The sequence below is a fragment of the Perca flavescens genome, chromosome 7 (assembly GCF_004354835.1).
Source record: "Perca flavescens isolate YP-PL-M2 chromosome 7, PFLA_1.0, whole genome shotgun sequence".
In the NCBI taxonomy this organism is placed as follows: Eukaryota; Metazoa; Chordata; class Actinopteri; order Perciformes; family Percidae; genus Perca; species Perca flavescens.
Window position 1 is genome coordinate 14624463 of NC_041337.1, and position 21581 is coordinate 14646043.

At 39.4% G+C, this 21581-nt stretch overlaps 2 protein-coding genes across 3 annotated transcripts; one reads left to right on the forward strand and one right to left on the reverse strand.

Annotated features, from left to right (window-relative positions):
- Positions 1-765: 765 nt before the first annotated feature.
- wdr46 (WD repeat domain 46) lies at positions 766-14961 on the reverse strand. Of its 2 annotated transcripts, none has more exons than XM_028583115.1 (14): positions 14899-14961; positions 14416-14589; positions 12817-12897; positions 12606-12718; positions 12386-12473; positions 11916-11977; positions 11253-11357; positions 10975-11125; positions 8466-8701; positions 6041-6194; positions 4615-4762; positions 1678-1868; positions 1422-1535; positions 766-1315 (listed from the first exon to the last, which is right to left on the reverse strand). In XM_028583115.1, the coding sequence occupies exons 1-14, from the start codon at positions 14920-14922 to the stop codon at positions 1196-1198; spliced, it is 1761 nt and encodes a 586-aa protein (XP_028438916.1). In that variant the 5' UTR covers positions 14923-14961; the 3' UTR covers positions 766-1195. The 2 variants fall into 2 exon arrangements, with proteins under 2 accessions (XP_028438916.1, XP_028438915.1); XM_028583114.1 differs by having other exon boundaries at positions 14866-14957.
- Positions 14962-17818: 2857 nt separating this feature from the next.
- LOC114558688 (cytosolic sulfotransferase 3) lies at positions 17819-21373 on the forward strand. The gene is made up of 8 exons (XM_028582823.1): positions 17819-17960; positions 18357-18486; positions 18685-18807; positions 19181-19281; positions 19884-20010; positions 20121-20218; positions 20313-20487; positions 20969-21373. The coding sequence occupies exons 1-8, from the start codon at positions 17940-17942 to the stop codon at positions 21079-21081; spliced, it is 888 nt and encodes a 295-aa protein (XP_028438624.1). The 5' UTR covers positions 17819-17939; the 3' UTR covers positions 21082-21373.
- Positions 21374-21581: the final 208 nt, after the last annotated feature.

The following is a 21581-nucleotide window of genomic DNA, read 5'->3' on the forward strand; positions in this document are numbered from 1 at the left end:
CTTTTCAGTTCTGGTATAATTTGTGTTAGTAATTTCTCAAGCAATACACCCACAACCGGCCCATCAGACACCGCCTACCAAGAGCCTGGGTCTGTCCGAGGTTTCTTCCCAAGAGGGAGTTTTTCCTCACCACTGTCGCACTGCTTGCTCTTGAGGGAATTACTGTAATTGTCGGGGCTTTGTAAATTATAGAGTGTGGTCTAGACCTACTCTATCTGTAAAATGTCTCGACATAACTCTTGTTATGATTTGATACTATAAATAAAATTGAATTGAATTGAATTAATATCAGTTCCTAAACATCAAGTAAACTAAAGTGCTAACAATGTGTGAGCAATATTTTAGCAGGTTTACTAGGGGTGGAAATCACCAGAGGCCTCACTATACGGTATCATCACAATACGATATTAGGCCTAGGCTACTGCGATTTTAAACACATTACAATATTCTGCGATATATTGCAATTTATTACCTTTTTTCCAACTTCAAATTTTCCCAATTTCAAATGATGTCCCCAAAAGGAAACTTTGTCAACATCTGTTTTATCTTAAGAGATTAATGTCTCCGTTTGTTCACCACACTTCCATTTTATTTGTCAAGCAGACAAACTGACCAACTCATATATAAAAATAGATCAATGCTTGGCGTCTGTGTATCAACACAGTATTGCCACGGAAATATCGCGATACTATGCTGTATCGATTTTTCCCCCACTCCTAATGTTTACAGTCAGCTGTGATCTCAAATAACACTGAATTCCGAGGCTTGGCATTATGTTGTTTATTTTAGAACATATTTATAGAAAACATTTGATGCTCAGTCAGTTCAGCCACCAAAGCACTAAAAAATGTGTGAAAAGTTGGTTTATAAGTAGAGAAAAAAATACAACTCGACACAAATTCTGGATGACACTTATACAAGCCATGGCACCTCACATTATCCAACCATGTAGACAGGAATGCTTCAGGCTACAGACATTAAATAGATCTGTCCTTTCACTGCACTCAACATTGATTACAGATGATCCGCCACCCATGAGAATGACTCTTTATTAGCCGGCTACATCCAGAATTTTTGCAGTCTGTTTTTTTCCCAGCGGACTAATGTGTCCAAAAAATGTGTCCTTTATTTGAAGTTCAAAGGTCACTCCCACAGAATGTCACTGGTTTTGGGCTGCACAAAGGGGGCTCCTTTTCTATTTTTTGAATCTGTCCAGAGCAGATCTCTGGCTAGATAACACTGCCTCCTTTTTCTCCCTCTTCTTTCTCTCTTTTTCAATCTTCATTTTGTCCTCCGCAGTTCTCCTGATTACATCCTGGGGGGTAAACAAGTCAAGAGATGAGCCAAACATTGCAGATATAGCAGAAAGATCACAATGTCGTTGCAGCATTGCTCTTAATCTTATATTCTAGATTATTTACCCTCTGGTCCTCATGAGCCACTTGTCTCTTGCGCCTTTCAACACTGCCAGTTGAACTACGACCCTTTTTCTTGTACTTGGGAATGAATTTTTCTTTGGCAAGTGGGTCAAAGCCCTGGGAAGACAAAAAAATGCTTTTAGAAGGGTGTAAATGGTAATACACATGTTATGATCAAGAGTCAGAATTTCAAAATGTACAGGTCTGTATCCTAAAATAAAATTTGATGCGTGCCAATAAGATGCTTCCTGACACTGACCAGAGCTTTGACCCGGTCTTGGTGCCTTTGCTCAAACGTGGCGCGGTCAACCTGTCCCAGCTCGGTGGGGTCGAGGCTGATGAGCTCTGGCTGGATCTTTTCCAGCAGGGCTTTAACCTCCCACTCCTGCCTCTGTTTTGCACTCCTGTATGGATTTGCATCCAGTCCATCAAAGTTAGGCTCTCCCGCACCTGTGAATGCAAATGAAGGAGAACAAAGGTAAAGATGGGAACAGTGTTAAGGCACAGATTAGATTTTCAAAACAAAACACATGACAACATTAAGCTGAACCACCAGTTTCCTCACATCCACATCCTTAGGCGCTCAGACGCTTTTGGAACCTTGGAAACTTTTTTCGATACCATCAAAGTATCGACGTTCGGTACCCAGCCCTAGTTATAAACATGAATAACCACTAACTCTGCTCCGGTTGCATCTAATCCAATCCACTTTATTTCTATAGCACATTTTACAAACCCAAAGTTTCCAAAGTGCTGCACAGAAGACTCAGAACATACAAAACAATTCATATAAAATTATTTAAACAAAATAAAAAAACATCAGGTTTAAAAATATAGAAAAAATAAAAGAAAGAATAAACACCACAGTGGACCACATAACTCACACAGAATTAAAAGCCAAAGAATAAAAGTGTGTCTTTAGACGTGCCTCAAAACACTCAACTGTAGAGGCACACACACACACACACACACACACACACACACACACACACACACACACACACACACACACACACACACACACACACACACTCTTACACAACACCACTCCTCAGTTATCAGTCATCTACAATGGCTCTGATAATCGTGATCAACACACAACACACAGAGCCATGCTAGCTACACCTCCATTCACTGTCAGTGTCTGTGATGAATTCTTTCTCTCTTTCTTTTGCTGCTCTCTACTTTCCCTGTTATTTCCCACATTACGAAGAGAATACTATCAGCCAAAGTTGATCTACAAGCTATCAGATGCCCTCACTGTAAAATGTCACACCCTTGCTGGCAGATATAAGAGTGACACTGGGAAACATTACTCCATATCTACCACTGGGAGGTTTGTTGGTTGTTTAGACTCCTTCTGTTTTCTGAAATAAAAATGGAGGCCAGTATCAAGCAAGGAGCGCTCAAAGGAATAATTCAGCTGTGTTTATGGAAAGAGCCTGGAGTGCATTGGAGACGCGGTGTCTCTTTTGAATCTGATGAGGAGGTTAGATCAGACCTGCAGCTATGGTTCAGTTAAGGAGCGCTGTTAGTCTGATCAAACAGCTGCCAATATGAAAAGGACTGCCATATCCTCTCAGCACCCGGGGCTGTGTGAAATGAATACAGCCTCTCTGGTTTCCCTCTCACAGGCACCTCTTGGGTTGGAAACATTTTTTCATAATTACATTTAATTCTATGTTGTGTCCCCACAGTGCCACTATTAAGGTTAAGGCTATAAGCCGAAGAAGCTTTTCAACCTTTGTCATCGGGGCTTTTGCTCATTTAGAGGTAACATCATTGATCCGACTCTAAGAGCACGAAAGAACACGGAGTTGTATCCCTGTTATTTTCAATATTCCAATTATTCCCATGAACACAGGGTATTTTAATTGACTGTGCGTGTGATGTTGTGAAATCCCCTTTGTTTTGGCATAATTTAGTAGCTGATGAATCAGATGGCTTGAGAAAAAGATCTTAGTTATGAGTCTTTAATGAAAGAGGGTATTCACAATTTGAAAACCTTAGTTATTGTTTCATTAAGGTAGTCTTTTCGTCTCCCTGGGAAGCTTAAGGTGCGAAGGCTCATTAAAGCTGTGACAGTGCCGGGAAGGCTGTGTGCCTCCTCTATCTCACTTACAGCTTTTGCAAGAACTGTACATGTTTTGGTTAGAGCTGAGTTCACCACAAAAGGCTGTGCAAAGTATTTCTGACATCATTTGTGGGCATCTTCTTGGTGGGTTAGGATTTTGGTGGTAGGAAATCACACAGAAAAACAGGAAATCACACAGAACAACAGCCAGCAGCAGACAGACATGCTAAAAAAGTTGGTGAAAGTGTAAAGACACTCTCATGCCTCCACTTGCATGCATGTGTTCTCACACACACACACAGACCTCTCTTAAAAAGGAGCCGCAGCACCATTTTACAACTAATTCATATCGCGCTGATGTGTCCGAGCCCGACCCCGACCATAATTTCTAAATACCTGTCCGAACCCGGCAGGTACCGTCGGCCTAGGGTCGGGTATCCATGCCTTAACCTCCAGGGCAGACGTTATACATGAATAACCACTAACTGTGCTCTGGTTGCATCTACAACACATCAGCTTCCTCTTTTTCTATCTCTCTTCTGCCCACTTATCAAACACACACACACCTCTCTTAAAAAGGAGCAGCAGCACCATTTTACAACAAATTCCTTATCGCGCTGATGTGTCTGTTGCTTCTAAATATCTGTCCGAACCCGGCCTGGCCTCCATGCCTTAACCTCCAGGGCCGACATTATACATGAATAACCACTAACTCTGCTCCGGTTGAATCTACAACACGTCTGCTTTCTCTTTTACTATCTCTCTTCTGCCCGCCCGCCCGCCCGCGTCTAAGGGACAGTTAGTAGGTTTAATGTGTTGCACCACCTCAGTGAGCAACGACAGAGAAACTGGCTCAAACTCTTTAAACACTGCAGAACGCGCAGGAGCAGCAGGTTAAAACACACTCAATTTAACGCTGGTGTTTTGCCTGACAGATGCCACGTCATCAGTAAAATAACAGAGAAACTTCTCACAGGTAGAGGTTGAAACATTTGTCATAGCAGAAGTGCATTTCAAAAATGGTTGTTCCCATTAGACACAAATATAGGGGAAAATAGGGCCCATGCTGAAAAATATCGAAGATACCCTTTAAAAATGGTATAATGTAAAATGGAGTCGGACCTGGTATGAGCATGCTGGTGAAACCCTCTCCGTGACCCACCCCGAGGACATCCTCAAAGGGACAGAAGTTCATTCCCCAAATTGTTCTTTGAACTCTGTGAGCCATGTAGGGTTTACTCACTGGAGTGTTCCACACATCTCTGTACACCTGCAGGGAGACAACAGTTTTCACAGACACAGATTAGGAGATATGAGAGTAAAAGGTTATCAATATGTAAAGAAGTGTCCTATGTATCTCCAGTTGAAAAAAAAAGAGAGACTAAATTGTGATTAAAAAAAATTTATTTAGCAAAAGCGTGCACAATTTCAGCTTGTTTTTAAATTCTGTCTTTGGCCACAAGAAGTCCCTGCAGACCTTTTTCACAGCATATATTTTGTGCTGGTAATAGCAAGAAAAGCACAGGTGTGTGTTTCACCTGTGCTTTTGCTGCTATGACAAGACAAACATGTCTGCTTTGAAAAAGGTCTACTGTGTTGTTGTAACACTCAATTCCCATACTTCTTGCCCCATAGGTTGTGTCATTCTCTTAAAATGGAACTCTTATGTAACTGTGAATTCAAGCGTTCCGGTTTCCGATTTGGTAACCTTAAAAATGTAGGTTGTTTCTATGGCTGCAACTAGGGCTGTGCAATTAATCAGAAATTTTTAATCGCGATCATGATTTTGCCTCCTAAACGATCACAAAAACAGAATAATCGACAGAGAAAAACGATTATTTTCACACATAACGTTTTGTAAGTGAACTCTTAATTTGTCTTGTGTTCTGAATGGGGAAAAAAATGGGAAAATTAAGGGAAATTTCACAGTTCTAGGTGTTTTCACTTTTGATTTGTTTAACTTTTTCCCTGTTTCACAGTTCAATAATTGCAACTTCTTTCCAAAAGACAATAAGTAATTGTGTTAAATAATCATGATTTCAATATTGACCAAAATCTGGATTAGGATTTTTTCCCATAACCGAGCAGCCCTAGCTGCAACTACTAATCAATAACAAAAATAGTTGCAGACAAATTTCATCATCGATTAGATGGGTCTACATTTTGATGCATGGCATCACTCCAGTGTACAGAAACAGAAACTTCAGTAATATCTGATTATTATTAACTAAAACAAAATGGTATGTATCTACATATGTGTTAAAGAGCATTTTACAAGAAGACAGGGAAAATGTTTTGTTTTTTGAATAAAAAGCTGGAAATAATACAAAAATTATTTTATTATAATAATCGATGAATGGGAGTAATAATCAATGACAAATTAATCCAATATCAAAATAGGCATTAGATGCAGGCCTAGTTGTTTTCAATACTGTGTTGCAGTAACCAACTTGAGGCCCAGAGAAAGGATGGAACGCATCACTTCCTGTGCACTAGATCATTTTTCAATGACAAATCAGGTTGTGTGTAGTGTGGTGGTGATTATGACCTGAACAATGTCCCCTGTGGCTGCAGACAGCAGACCCCTCTGGCTCAGAGACAAACAGGAAGCTCCAGCAGGGAGGAAGTAGGACTTGAGGGGCTTGAAGGCTCTAATGTCATATACCTTCAGCTTTTTATCCATACCAGATGTCACCATATATCTGCCAAGAGGAGACCATAACAACACATTGCTCTCTGGTGGACATTGAAGAAACTGCAGTTTACTGCTCACAACATAAAATGTAATAGTTATTCCAATAGGGCTGCACAATTTGGAGAAAAAGTCACATTGCGATGGTAAAAATACGTAAAGCCTCATTAAAAACAATACATTTTGTATGCCCTTATAAACAATACCATTTAAGATGGGTTACTAAATATACTTTGTACAACCTCCTCTTAGAGTAAAAGTAGATATAATTAAAATTAGATATAATTAAAATAATTAAAAATAAAACTTCTGATTCTCCCATGACCATACACAACACATTGGCTACTGCCTAAACAGAGACCGATTGGTCATATATTTTGTGGACATTGGGACGAGGGGTAGTGTAAGTGAGAGCGAGAATGGAAGGTGCGTTGAGGGAGTGACGGGAGTGTGCAAGTGGTCAAGAAAGGAGAGTGAGCGGTAACTTAGTGTACGAGTGCGGCTGTGTGATAAAAAGAGGCCGCTGGTTTGACCTCAGTGAGACAGAAAAGGTGCAACAATGTGGAGACTGCAGTGCACACAGAGACTAGCGTGTCACGCATACAGCACACATTTATGTTTAATTAAATCGCACAATTTTTGTTTAATGTAATCACGATTGGATTAATGGTGCATCCTATATTCCAATGTGACAATAAAGTTTTTATTTATTTATGGATTTCTTTTACAAATTGTTAATTTTTAAACAACCCAGTGTTTAGCCTGGGGGACACTAGCACTACAATTCACAAATTATTACAATGGAAAGCTGCATTAATAAAGAACATACTTTATATGGATAGATTAGACTCATCTTTTTGTCTTTTGCAAAAAGAACGTCCCGTCATAAAAATATTAAAGGGGTGATAGGATGATTATATAGGGTATTTTACACTGTTCCTTGAGGTCTCTTAATAGGGTATGTAACATTGGTTGGGCTGAAAATTGCCCAAATGCTATTTTATTATGCCCTTAACTACCCTGTGAATATGGCTCTATTTGGAACAAGAGCTTTTTTTCCAAATATGGTATGCTCATGAATATTCAGAATGAGCTACGTGCTGATTGGTTTGAGCAAACTACATTGAAACACATGGGAGACTCGACAGCAGGTCTCATATTTCAGACACTGCAAAGTTGTACATTGTTTATCGGGTTATTTCGTTATTAAAATCACTTTTGAGACTTTTTTTTAGCGAGAAATCAACAATATAAAGCTCAAATATGGGCCGTTTTACGAAAATTGATGGCCAATTGCAAGTTTGGTAAGACTGTGTGTCGGAGTTCAGCGGCCGGTGCTGCCTTTGTTGCTGCCTCGCCGCCCGGCCTGCCTTCCTTCACAGACCCCAGCCTGCTATGAGGTACTTGGAGCTCCGTCACGGCAGCGATTGGGGAAATAAAATGTGGGCTGCCAGTCGTGACGGAGCTCCAAGTATGTCATAGCAGGCCGGGGTCTGTGAAGGGAGGCAGGCCGGGCGGCGAGGCAGCAACACAGGCAGCACCGGCGCTGAACTCCGACACACAGTCGGACAAAATTTGCAATTAGCCATCCATTTTCGTAAAGTGGCCCATATTGGAGCGTTACATAGTTGATTTCTCGCATAAAAAAAGTTTCAGAAGTGAATTTTGTAATGGAATAGCAGAGATCTGCGTGACCTAGCTAGATTCAGAAGACTACCTGATCTCAGGTCAGTTGTGTAGCCTATGTAAATGTTGGGGCGTGACCGTTCTCTTAATACACCCATGGGCTGACAAACGTTCCGGTTTTTGGGAGGTTGACGTCAACTTCCAGCTTTGTTGAGATTCGCCCGTTTTCAGCGGCAGTTTCAAAATATGAGACTTTCATAGTAAAGGGGTGTCAATGGGATTTTGATCTTCTATGTATGTCCTATTTACCCACCGAACTGTTGTTATTCAACTAGGACAGGGTGAAATCAGTTTTGCATTCTATCACCCCTTTAATCAAAGTGCAATGCAAGGCGGCCAAGTATACAACTAAATCCTTAAAAATATGTTGTCCCAAGGCGGTGGGTTGAAGAAAGGATTTTGTCAATGGTTACAATAACTTATATCACACTCTCAAAGACTAAAGTAAAATATTAATTAATGATGTTTATACCGGAGCTACTGTGAAAACCACCTCTACATAATGTACATAATTATCTACAGCTTTATACCTCAAAAAGAAATCCAATATCAATGTACTCTTACATACGAAGTGTTAAGTTTTAAGGTGACTCACGTGCCCGTCTTGTCTACAGTGACAGAGCGCACACCGCCCTGGTGACAGAGCATCTTGACAAGGGCTTCTTTCTGGTTGGGAGACCAGAGGGTGACCGTGCCGTTGGAGTGGCCGAGGTGGATGACGGCATTATGAGGGTTCTGGCACATCACATCAAGCCGGCCAGTCTTGGTGCAAATGGCTGCCACCTCCTTTCCCACTGACACATCCAGGTACTGCAGGAAACTTGTAGCACTCTAAAAGACAAGAGCAAAAACAGGAAGGTTTGTCAGAGCCAATTAAAATTCCAGTTGGTGAAACCAAGTCTGTGTTAAAGAATCTGGGAAATAAAATGTTTGGTCAATGCGATTGCTTTAGATTAACTGTTTTTACTTTAGATTAAGGGCTTTCAAACTGTGTGGTGTGTAGGGAGAAACAAACATGCTGCGCGAGATGAAGAGGGCCGGTAAATGCTTATTTAGGGCCCGAGCGCCGACAGCGGCGAAGGCCCTATTGAAACTGAAGGAATTACTGTTTCTTTCTATTATTATTTTCCCGTCAAATGAATTGGCTTTTTGAGGAGCTTAATATATTCAAAAACTCACCAAATTTGGCGGTCGCATCAAGTCTGGTGAAAATGTACATATTTTAAGGGTTTCGGGAATAGGCGCACAAAAATGGCTCGCTAGCGCCCCCTAGAAAGTTACGAAAATTGAGCCTACGTGAGTTTAACGTAGACTCACGAAACTTGGTACACATATGTAACATGTCAAGATGTACAAAAAAACTTCATTAGAGCCATACCCTAAACCCAACAGGAAGTCCGCCATTTTGAATTAAATGTTCGAAATTAGTGCGATTTTGGCCATTTCCACATGTCGTACTTTAACGAACTCCTCCTAGAGAGTTCATCTGATCAACTTCAAACTCTGTCTGTGCCATCTTAAGATGTTAAAGATGAAAAGTTGTTAAAAGAAAAACTTTTTGTCATAGGGCGTGGCAGGGCGGCCATTTTGTGCGTTTCGCCGCCAAAACAGGAAGTGGGTGTAACTCAAGTGTACGTTGTCTGATTACCTCAAAACTTTTCAGGATTCATTAGAGTCCAACCCTGAGGACAAATCAAGGCAGATATTTACTTAGTCGTAGCGCCCCCTAGTGGCAACAGGAAGTAGGCATAAAAGTCAAGGTGCTATACAAACGAACTCCTCCTAGAGATTTCATCCGATGGACTTCAAACTTGGTCTGTACCATCTTAACACCTTAACGATGAAAATTTATTAAAAGAAAAACTTTTCGTCAGACGGTGTGGGCGTGGCGTGGCGGCCATTTTGAGTGTTTAGCGATGAACAAAGAAGTTGTTGTAACTTGAGTGTACGTTGTCGTATCTGCCCGAAATTTCTCACAATTAACAAGGGTTCATGCCTGAGGACACCTACAGGTCAAAATTGAGCGTCCCCCGCTGGCAACAGGAAATATGCCTTATATGACAAACATCATCCGATTTGCATGAAACTCAGAATGTGTGGTCTACGTGTGATACTGAGCCGCCCCCTATAATATGACCACGCCCCCTTACTCAGGCCACACCCCCTTTCATAACATTTGAACCGTTTAAGGTAGAGTCTTGTGTGAGGTGTCATTGAACTCAGCAGAGAGTTCTTTCTTTATTGGTGATGGTTTGGCCCGCCCCCTATGTTCAAGCCACGCCCCATTTTATTACTAATGGCCCGATTGATGTAAACACTTGTGTGAGGTATCATTGAACTCAGCAGAGACTTCCTTCTTTATCGGTGATGGTTTGGCCCGCCCCCTATGTTTAAGCCACGCCCCCTTTCATACATGCTGACCCATTTAAGGTAAAGTCTTGTGTGAGGTATCATTCATCTCAGCAAATGCTTCATTTTTAATTGGTGATGGTTGGACCCGCCCCCTATGATTTAGCCACGCCCCCTTTCACAGCTAATGAACCGTAGGACGTAGAGTCTTGTGTGACCTATCGTTGAACTCGGCGGGGAGTTCCCTTTTCATTGTTGACGGTTTGCGGCGTCTGAGTGCCACGCGAATGCACTGTTGCAAGGAGCGGTGTCCGCCGGTAACCCCGACGCGCGCAGAGGCGCGAGGGCCCGTCCATCGCTGCTCGTAGGTTTAATTTGTTATTGTAGTTTGTCCTGCTTATCAACACAGCTCATTAAGGTACTTTAAACCCCTAGCATCTAAACTTCCCGAGGATATTCATTCCAAAGAAACGTCCATAAATCTGCTTGGAAATCATAGAAAAAGACACTTATTTTTCTTGCGGATTGAAGTTATCCAACGATAGTTGTCGTATTTATAACAATTTCCCAAAATGTGACTAAATATAGTTTTAACCAAAAGGAAAACCTCTATTAATGTATGTTAGATAACATCAGGGTTTGTGGCAAATTCAGAATCAATCAGAAGACAACTTTTGGTTATTGTAGTAATACATTCAAATAAACTCACAATACATAGTGTCCAAAACCTGTAAATAGAGTTTAAATGAACCCACCGCTGTTGCTAGCAAAAAGTGGTAGGGGAGGAACTGCATACGAAGGACATCATTGAATTTGCGGATGCAGTGTAGCTCTATTCCATTGGAGTCATAGATATGCAGCCACTTCTTCTGAGCCACTGCATACATGGCCTCACTATGGAGCCACCTAAATAAAGGCAGAAATTGATTTTGGATTATTTATGTTAACAGTTGCTGGTAGGTGAAGCATGACTGTAGTGTACAAAGTGTTGGGATTTGTGTAGTGCTGCGCAATGTTAAGTTGGATGACTTACTTTACATCATTGACAGACTCCATCACGTTTATCTCACACATTAGCTGTTTGGACTGCCAGTCTATACAGGCAACATGCCCTCTCCTCCCACCAAGCAGCAGTTGACTGAAGTGAAGAAAACGCACTGTTAACAAAATGCCCACAATTCAAACATTTAAATCAATATTTCTATATAAGGTAGAAGGACTAACTTGTAGTGATAAAGCCACAGAAAGTTAACATCTGCAATTTACCCAGCTTTAAGGAGCATTTTAGCATCATTCAAGTCAAGGCTATTTATACAGCCCAATATCACAAATGATAAATTTGTCTCATGGGACTTCACAATATGCATATGACTCCCCCTGCCCTTAGACCCTCGATTTGGATATGGAAAACTCCACCAAAAAATCCCTTTACAGGGTATAAAATAGAGGACACATTAGGAAGAGCAACAGAGGAGAAATCCTTCTACCTGAATGGACAGACATGCAATAGATGTCATCGTTTAGCATTTTATTATTTTCATTACCTCTCAACATTACTGTTTGGGTTCAGTCTCAATGCTGTCTTTAACACCGTTTTCAGATGCAGCGGGCCGCTGTTGTCAGTGAAAAAGCTCTGAGAAACCCACTGTACTCTATCTTTGTATATTTGTATAAGTATAGAGATCGAGATACTGACCGTCCAGTCTTGCTGTAATCTACTCGATATGGTCCAAACTGAGACAGTTTCAGATCAAAATACTGAGGAGGAAGTGGGACAGAGAAAAAAATGAATTAATAAAAGGCAAACAACATGGGGAACATCAAACCTGTCAAAGTATTTATAAAAGTGCTTGTGAAATACATAAAATAAACAATCTTGTCCCCTACTAAACATGCCGTATTTTACTTGCTTTCCACGATTATGCTTTTTTATTTTTTATTAAATCATTTAAAACACACTGGATTTAAGTTAAGCCCATACAAATTATCTACTAATAAGTTAATAAATTAGGTTGGAAACAACCAAAGCTGTGTACGGCATGGTGTTCCCAAAACAAACTCATAGTTTACAATGGGCAATTGCTGTAAATCAACATTTTAAGTAGCCCTTACATGTCAGAAGTGAAATCTTCCAACATCTACACTAGTATCTGGTCAGTAACCCACCTTTGTCGCAGATGTTATATCCACAACATCTGCAATATCTTCCTGAGAGATTGTACACGTGTCCTCGTCTTCATCTCCTTCTAGAAACCTTAGATTAGAGGAAAACATGCCACAAACAGGATTTTAAGCAATGGCTAAAAGGGACATTTTTCATAATTTAATATTTGTCACATCATACACGGTGACACAAACCAGCCTGCCAACTTTTAGAACAAATTACCCCGCATCCTCTGGGAGTAGGAGGTCAAACCGAGCAGCTTGTTTCTGGGCCATTTCTGAGGTTTCTTCCGAGCGAGCAATCATGTCTTTCAGCTTGTAATGCTGCCGGCGAGGCTAGGACAAGAAGAATAAAGGAATGAGATGTTAGCTTGTGGCAACAGATAACTTCACTTATTTACTAGAAATTGTAATGGCAACATTGGGGTGCTTACCTTTTTAGTTTTATCTCTCCTCTTGAACTTCTGCAACCTGTCTTCTGGAATAGGAGCAGGCCCAGGGAAAGGGTCAGATTTCTGAGGAGTATGAACAATAATCAGAAGACATACAGTACATGCCAAATGTTTGGACACACCTTCTCATTCAATGTGTTTCTTTATTTTCATGACTATTTCCATTGTAGATTCTCACTGAAGGCATCAAAACTATGAATGAACACATATGGAATTATGTACTTAACAAAAAAGTGTGAAATAACTGAAAACATGTCTTATATTTTAGATTCCTCAAAGTAGCCACCCTTTGCTTTTTTTGATAGCTCTGCAAACCCTTGGTGTTCTCTCAATGAGCTTCATGAGTTAGTCACATGAAATGGTTTTCACTTCACAGGTGTGCTTTGTCAGGGTTAATTAGTGGAAGTTTGTCCCTTATCAATAAAAAAGCAAAAGGTGGCTACTTTGAATAATCTAAAATATAAGACATGTTTTCAGTTATTTCACACTTTTTTGTTAAGTACATAATTCCATATGTGTTCATTCATAGTTTTGATGCCTTCAGTGAGAATCTACAATGTAAATAGTCATGAAAATAAATAGGAAACGCAGTGAATGAGAAGGTGTGTCCAAACTTTTGGCCTGTACTGTACACTGGATTTACTTTGTGAAACATTAAAATATAGGTAAATTAATGTAGAGCTGGGAGATATATTAACATAATACCAATACTAGAGTGTTAAAATAGATATTGTTTGGATTCTGGGATAATGCAAGATTGTGGTATAGCTTAAATATAATTTTCTTTGTAAATACTGGGATGATGTGTTAGAGATCTCTATCAATCAATCTCTGCTGACAGCAATATTTTGAGCAGTTGCTAAAGAAGGTTACCTTCCAAAATACAAATTAAATGCTATTGCCCTGCATCTCTGATTGCTAGACAACTAATTCTTCTTAAGTGGAAGGACGAGGCGCCACCCATTTGATCTGTAGCTTTGTCAGTTAAGTTGACACGTACACCGTTGCATCAGTTGCACATATTGGACTTGGTCACTTTTAGGGTTTTATATATTTGTTAAGATAGAAAACGTATAAAAAAACGTATTAAAAATTATATATATTTTTATATATATACACAACTTACAATCTTAAAGCCACTTATGTAAAACAAAAAGGGAAAACTTTTAAGGAGTGGCAAAGTATTTTATCAAACTGTAAATGTCATGAATCGTTAGCCCTTGAAATATTCCTCCTTCAGATAAATATACCTATAACTATATATTTATTAAGCAGACACACTTATACCTGTACTTCAGATTTGTACATAAACATCTATATGTAACCCATGTAGAATTACCCTTACTGTTAGCCAGTTTATATTTGATGATCCACACTGTTAACCTGTATTTTGGCATTGTATGCAGTATATTTTGGATGTCCACCTACTGTTATCTTATACCCGAGCCTTTCCTACGTTGTATTGCAACTGCAGTTTTATGTATCTTAATCAGAATAAAAAATACATCTTGTGTTATTCTGTAGATATATTTCCCACTTCCCTGAATGACAGTGACCCAACAACCACGTCCATTCTCTTACCCCTGATATAAACTTATTTCCATCTCCTTGATCCTCTTCTTGCTTCCTTTTCTTTGCTTTCTGCGTCTGTCGCGTCTTCTTTTCCAAAGACTGTTCAGTCTGTTCTCCGTCTTCACCCACTTTGTTTTCATGTTTCCCATCCTCCTGCGGCTCCTCCCAGTAACGAGATGTGGGCTAGTAAAGAGGGGCAAACGGCAGCAGGTTAGCAGTAGCGACTTTTAGAACAATACAAAGCCTAATGTATTTATTTGTGCCCTGAAACGGTAGTCAGCTCGCCTCCTCCAGGACCCCGTACACTAACGTTACACACGCGCTACTTGCGTTAGCTGTCCGATGCTAGCACAGCTAATGCCACGTACGTTGTGTGTATTTGAAAAGCACGGTCCTAGTCTTTCTTAGCTGATGGTATTAGAAGTTAAACTCTCTCACTAATGATTTATTCTTAGTTACCTTCTTCTTTTCCCCCACGTGTGTATTACCCACCGCTGCCTCGCCGGGAGACGCCATTTTTGTTGTATACGTTTTTCAGTTCCTGTGACGATAGCGTCTTAACACGTCACTTCCGGTTAAACACTGTTTTTATTTTGATCAAATCCCGAACATATTACTTAAAAACAACATTATAAATGTATGATATTCTTCTGCCTTCATAGTTATTTAATAGTGAGTTTGTTGATCTTGGAAATAGTATTTTTGACCAAAGACTGCTTTTACAGTCTATGATTTTGACAAAACAATCAAGACACTAACAAGTGACCCTATAGGCAAAGGGGTTACATGAAGAGAATGTGGGACCAATGGATACTTCGAAACCCAACATCTAAGCTAACCAAGAAACAACTACTAGCTCAGTGTTCCAACATCCACAGTCGCAGACTGATATCACAACTAGATTGAAGATGCACAACAAAGATGCTACGGCAAGGGGGAGACAGGATGCAAGGTCAGCAGGGGGATGTTATCACCTCCACCCTCTACAATTTGAGGTTGGGTACCAAGCCCCCCCCAAAAAAGACAGGCTTAAAACAAGGGCAGCTGAGAGAGATTTTTTTTTTTCATTTTTTTGGGGCATTTCCACCTTTAAAGGATAGGACAGCTATGAAAGGGAGGAGAGAGACGGGGAAAACATGCAGGAAATCGTCACAGATCGGACTCGAACCCTTGACCCTCTGAGTTGAGGCATAAACCTCTATATACTTGCGCCTGCTCTACCAACTGAGCTATCCTTGTCACGGGCAGATCAAGCCCCTGCATGGCATGTGCCGAAAGAAGAGGACCGCCCAGGATGGGGCGAGTGGGACATTTTATATATATTGAGAAACACATAGCTCATTGGTTCCCAAACTGGGGTACGTGTACTCGCAGGGGTAGCCTACATGAAGTGACATAGGGGTTACACAAAAAATATTTTTTAAATTAATATAACAGTGCAACATCAGGGGTTATCAGAGATGGTTTAAAGAATCTTTGGGGTTATGAAGTGGTAGGGGTAGCATATGAAGCTGGAGGTTAAAAGTCTGAAGGGGTACATAACTGTAAAAAGTTTGGGAAACACTGATATGGCTATAGGCGGATTTTTATTTTTTACATAAACATGTAACCTAAACAAACATTTGTATGAACTGAGAATAATATTGAATGCTATCGAATGAGCAGAGTTTTTAGGCTACTTTTGACAAATGAACTTGTTAGTACTCTCAGGTGGACGAACTATGTCATGGTGTCATCACCGCAAGCGTGTCTTTGTCATTTACTGCAGTTTCTTGTTACTTACCGGACGACATATATAAGTTACATATACCAATAATGATCTGTAAATTTTGTTCATGTTGCGAGATGTATATTTTGTGTTTTGTTTAAAGAATAAAAATAAGAAGGCCCACCAACTTTTGGCACATTTCACCATTTCTATTGATAACTATTCACACAATAGAGTGAAGACTGCATTCAAGTAAAAATTGTGAAATTACTGTATATATATATATATATATATATATAATTCCATAACCTGCCCATAAACCTGTAATATATATATATATATATATATATATATATATATATATATATATATATATATATATATATATATATATATATATATATATATATATAATTTATATAGAATGTCTATTTATACCCTATGTACATAACCCTCTCTACTCCTTCTCTGTCACTGTAGACATGTAATCTGGAAAACCTGTATTTATCACTGTTGTACATAATTAATCTCTACAGTCTACATAACTGCACAGAATACTGTACTCAACCTGCACTTTGGTATTTAATTCTTCTTTTGCACTTCTGGTTGGATGTCAACTGCACTTCATTGGCTCTGTACCTGCACTCTGCTAAATGACAATAAAGTTGAATCTAATCTAATCTAATTTAAATTTGAAGTTAAGAAATAAGTCGATGTATGTACTGTGTTGTCCTTTCGGTCTGATTATGTTTTTAAGTAAATACACTTCGCTTTTGTGCACCACTTTCCTGGCAAATTTCAAGCACACGGCTAATCTCCATCTGAAAGTCAATAATTACAGTAATTTATCCTTGCTTGACATGTTTTGAAAGAGTGTTCCTTCCCCTTACACACACAGACACAACTTATTTTTTCTTATTCTTTAGCCTGTGCCAAACATCCAATTTGACTTGTTCTTTAAATGTGGTGTGCAACAGAAATGTTCCATTAAAAGGTTGCAACATATCCACAGCTGTACATTGCCCTTGGATGAAGATTATTTTTTACTTCCTCCCCAGGCTCACTGTAACATGCCAAAGTGTTGTAATAGCCATCTAAATAAAGGCTCTTTTTTTAATCCTTTTGCCAGATGAGTGCTTTGGACCTTTCTTCTTTTTTGAACTATTGTGTACCCTTCTGAAGAGCACCTTCATTATTTGTTTAAACCTCTTGACCTTTTCTCTTCATTGGGAGTATTTTTGAAAATGGGCCAAGACTCTTTACACATATCTGGGAAAGGGTGGTTCTCTCTAGGACATGCTGTGTCTTTTTGTTTTAACAGAACAGAGCTGTAGATGTAAAACAGAACACTGCAAAAAAGCTTTATTCTTTCCATGTATTATGAACTCAAAGGCACTTCAAAGTCAAATGAATATAGACATGTGTTGAGTTGAAACCATGCACACTGTGTAGCTAACTCCCAATTGGCTGACATTGCTTCAATGTGCATGCAGTATGTTTTTTGTATATTTCCTGTTTAAATTCTTGATGCATGTTTTGAACATACTGCAAGAAGTTGATTCTTGACAAATAAGTAGGCTATATGGTTCCATATATCTCTCTACTGCTGAGAGAACAGGGGAATACAATGTAAAAGCCTGGACATCTGGAAAGGGGAGGGCCTGGAAAACCATATAACATCTGACTGAGCCTCCAATTACAATGGATAAAGTGTTATGTAACAAGAAGAGAGAGAGGAAGGAAATTGATTGCTTATCTGAGAAAAATCCGAGCAGAAGAAAGAGAAAATTGTCGAAATACAGCAGAGAAACCAGCAGCATTAAGAATGTCATTTGATCCGCACAAGGTATGTCTTTAATTTAAACTAAAGTCTAAACATCTTTTTTTCAAAGAGCTACTTCACTCTGCTTCACTCTCAAGTGAAGTTAATTTCTTGGTAAACATGTAATGCTGAGGAAAAGAGAATGGACTTGTGGACTGAAGTATTTTAAAATGCAACTTAACACTAAAACTTTGAGTACACCATGTCCTTTTGATGAGATATTTGTTGTTTCTCTCCTTTTAAGATGACATGTAGAAGTTCATTGTTTTTTTAACATTCTGACTTCTGTGTCTGCAACTGACAGTGAACAATCTTTGCATTCTTTTCCACACAGTCAAATTGCTGCAGTTCAATTACTCGCACACAATGATCATATGCTTTGATTTACAATTCTTTTCTCTCTCTCTTTTTTTCAATAAGATCTCTCGACCAGAAATCTTTGATTTCCACGGAGTCTCAATGACTCACTTTTTCACAGACAACTGGGAGAACATTCAAAACTTTCAGGCCAGGCCAGATGATATCCTTATTGCAACATACCCGAAAGCAGGTCAGTCCATGAACATAAACAGCAAAGATAAATGCTTTATGAGCTCATAAAAGATATGTGTATTGCAGTGAGGGGTTGCCATAATTTCTCTCTCTCTCTCTCTCTCTCTCTCTCTCTCTCTCTCTCTCTCTCTCTCTCTCTCTCTCTCTCTCTCTCTCTCTCTGTCTCTCTCTCTCTCTGTCTCTGTCTGTCTTTTAGGAACCACATGGGTCTCCTACATCCTTGACCTGCTGTATTTTGGTCAGACAGAGCGTCAGACATCCATCCCAATCTTTGAAAGAGTGCCTTTTTTGGAGATCATTGTCCCGTCTTTTGGTTCAGGTTGATCAAACATACATGTACATGCATCACAAATATACAAACACTTATTGAACATTAAGTGTACCGTGCAGGGATTTTTTCCTTCTGCTTAAACTTCATTAAACATTACTGTTGTATCTGAAAAGTTCATATGCCTTTTATTAGTTTATTATTAAACTGTTAAAGCATTTTACAGAATCATGGCTTTTGTAAGTGGGGAAATGGGGGTTGGATTTTCTTTCCAATCGGGTGGAGAGTGACACTTCAAACAGCCAAGCAGAAAAATGAAACCCAATACGTAAAATCATGCAACATAAAAACCACAGCAAACAAATGTACCCATTACTTCTGCCCTGTGACACTTTGCTTACTCCATCTTTACCTCTTCATACAGGAAAAGACCAGGCAGACAACCTCCTGACTTCTCCTCGACTCATTAAAACTCACTTTCCATTCCAGTTTGTGCCAAAGTCCTTTTGGGAGCAAAACTGCAGGGTCAGTAATTTTTTGTGTTCTTTGCATTATATCAATGACAAATAAGCCCCCTTTGGTCGCCCTTTTCCGCTGACCCTCACTTGACTCCTGAAACCTTTGTCCCTGCACCCCAGCCCTCTCCACTGCTTTCACCTAAAAGCTCTCCTGATCCCCCTTGACCCTCTTGCCCCAACCCTTGAAAGTATCCTGTGCAAAGGGCAGAACGCCAAGCTGTATTAATTGTACATTTAGAAGGGACAAAAGGTGCATGATTCATATCTGAAAAAGCAACACAACTCTCACATTATAGTGCAGTAACAACAGAATGTCTTTATGGCCATTGCACATTACACAACTACATTTGCTGTGGATTTCCTGAGAAGGTACAGTATCATTCCAAACATGCTCGCACGCTTACACACCACATACACACCACATACACACATACAGTACATGCACCTGTGGTGCTGAAAAACTAATAATAAAAAATAAAGAAAATTTGAGTAGAACTTCAGGCATGTCTACCACCAGTTACTACAACAAACACTTGGTGTGTAAAAGTATATTATGTCTCATGTAACGTTGGTCTTCAGATTACTGAAGCGTTTTTTCTTCTTTTGTAGATAGTCTACGTGGCCCGCAATGCCAAAGACAACATGGTGTCTTATTTTCACTTTGATCGCATGAACAAGATTCAGCCAGAGCCGGGAGAATGGAGCAGCTACATCCAAAGATTCATGGAGGGAAAGAGTATGTATGATGTATGATGATGTATTTTATTGATACAGAGATGCATGTATGCATGTATGTATTTTTCTGAATACTACAGTGATTTTATGAGTTGGTCTGTTGCTATACAGTGGTGTTTGGATCCTGGTATGACCATGTGAACGGCTGGTGGAAGAAGAAACAGACTTACTCAAAACTCCATTACATGTTCTACGAAGATCTGATTGAGGTAATTTAGTTGTTGTTCTGTGTCTCTTCCTACTCAGTCTACCTTTCATTTCTAGCTGGTAACAATGCATTGATTGAGACAACTCTGTTTCCAGGATACTGGACGGGAAATAGACAAACTCTGCTCCTTTCTTGGTTTGTCTCGTTCAGTCGAGGAGAAGAAAAGAGTTACAAGTGGAGTGCAGTTTGACAATATGAAAAAGGACGACATGGCCAACTTCTCTACGAACTTTGTTATGGACTTCAAAATTTCTCCTTTTATGAGAAAAGGTAAGCTTTAGTGCATAACTTTTTGATATTAATAAACATCCGTTACATTCAAGCCATTGCCAAATGACTTGATACAAAGCTAATTAAGACTTTCACCTCCTTACAACTCTCTATGTATTTCTCTGTATGGCTATAATGTTCAGAAGATTGTGTCATCCGGCAACTTTGCATACAAACTCGAGTAAAAATAATGACCTCTTCTGAAGAGTTCATCATGTTTTTTCTAATCCTGCGTGTCCTCCTTGGCTACTAGCAACTGTATGGAGGAGGGGTGGGTGTTAATAAGTGCGATCACAGAAGGCTTGTATCATGTGGATGTACTGACAGAATTGTTGTCATTACTTAGAATTCCTCATGGGGGCGACAGAAACCACGCACTTTAGCTTCAATGAATAAATAGTTAAATGTATGTGACAAGAAAAACAAAATCAGATCTCCTCTTTTAGCTAAAAAAAACAGTGATTCTCTCTGTGGTTCTCAGGGAAGGTTGGTGACTGGAAGAACCATTTCACTGTGGCCCAGAATGAACAGTTTGATGAAGACTACAAGAAAAAGATGAAGAATTCCACACTTCAGTTCCGCACTGAAATTTAAACAGGACTGGACAGGCTGTGTATATTTGGAGATGGATCTATGACGGACTGGACATGTGGTGTTTCTGTGAAAAAATCAAGTTACAGTTGCTTCTAATGCAGTGATTCTCAAAATGGGGTTTGTGGCACTTTGCCAGGGGATCCGCAAAAAGTTTTCACATTCATTCATTTAAATTATCATGATGCAGGCTAATGTTTTTAGTTTTTTTCAAAAGGCTTTAGAGTTCCACAAATAATATTTCAATTCTTAAATCTATAATAGTTTAACAATAACAATAAAAACAACTAACTCATTCATGATGTTCATTTTGTTTTTTTCTATGCATGAGACATCAAATAACAAAATGATCAGATAATAGGTAGGCTTTACTTAAACACAATTTTGAAGTACTCGTACTTTACTGAGTATTTCCACTTCTTGCCACTTTATACTTTTACTCACTAGGCTACATGGGAAAGATTGTACATTTTATTCTACTACATTTATTTGACAGATTTAGT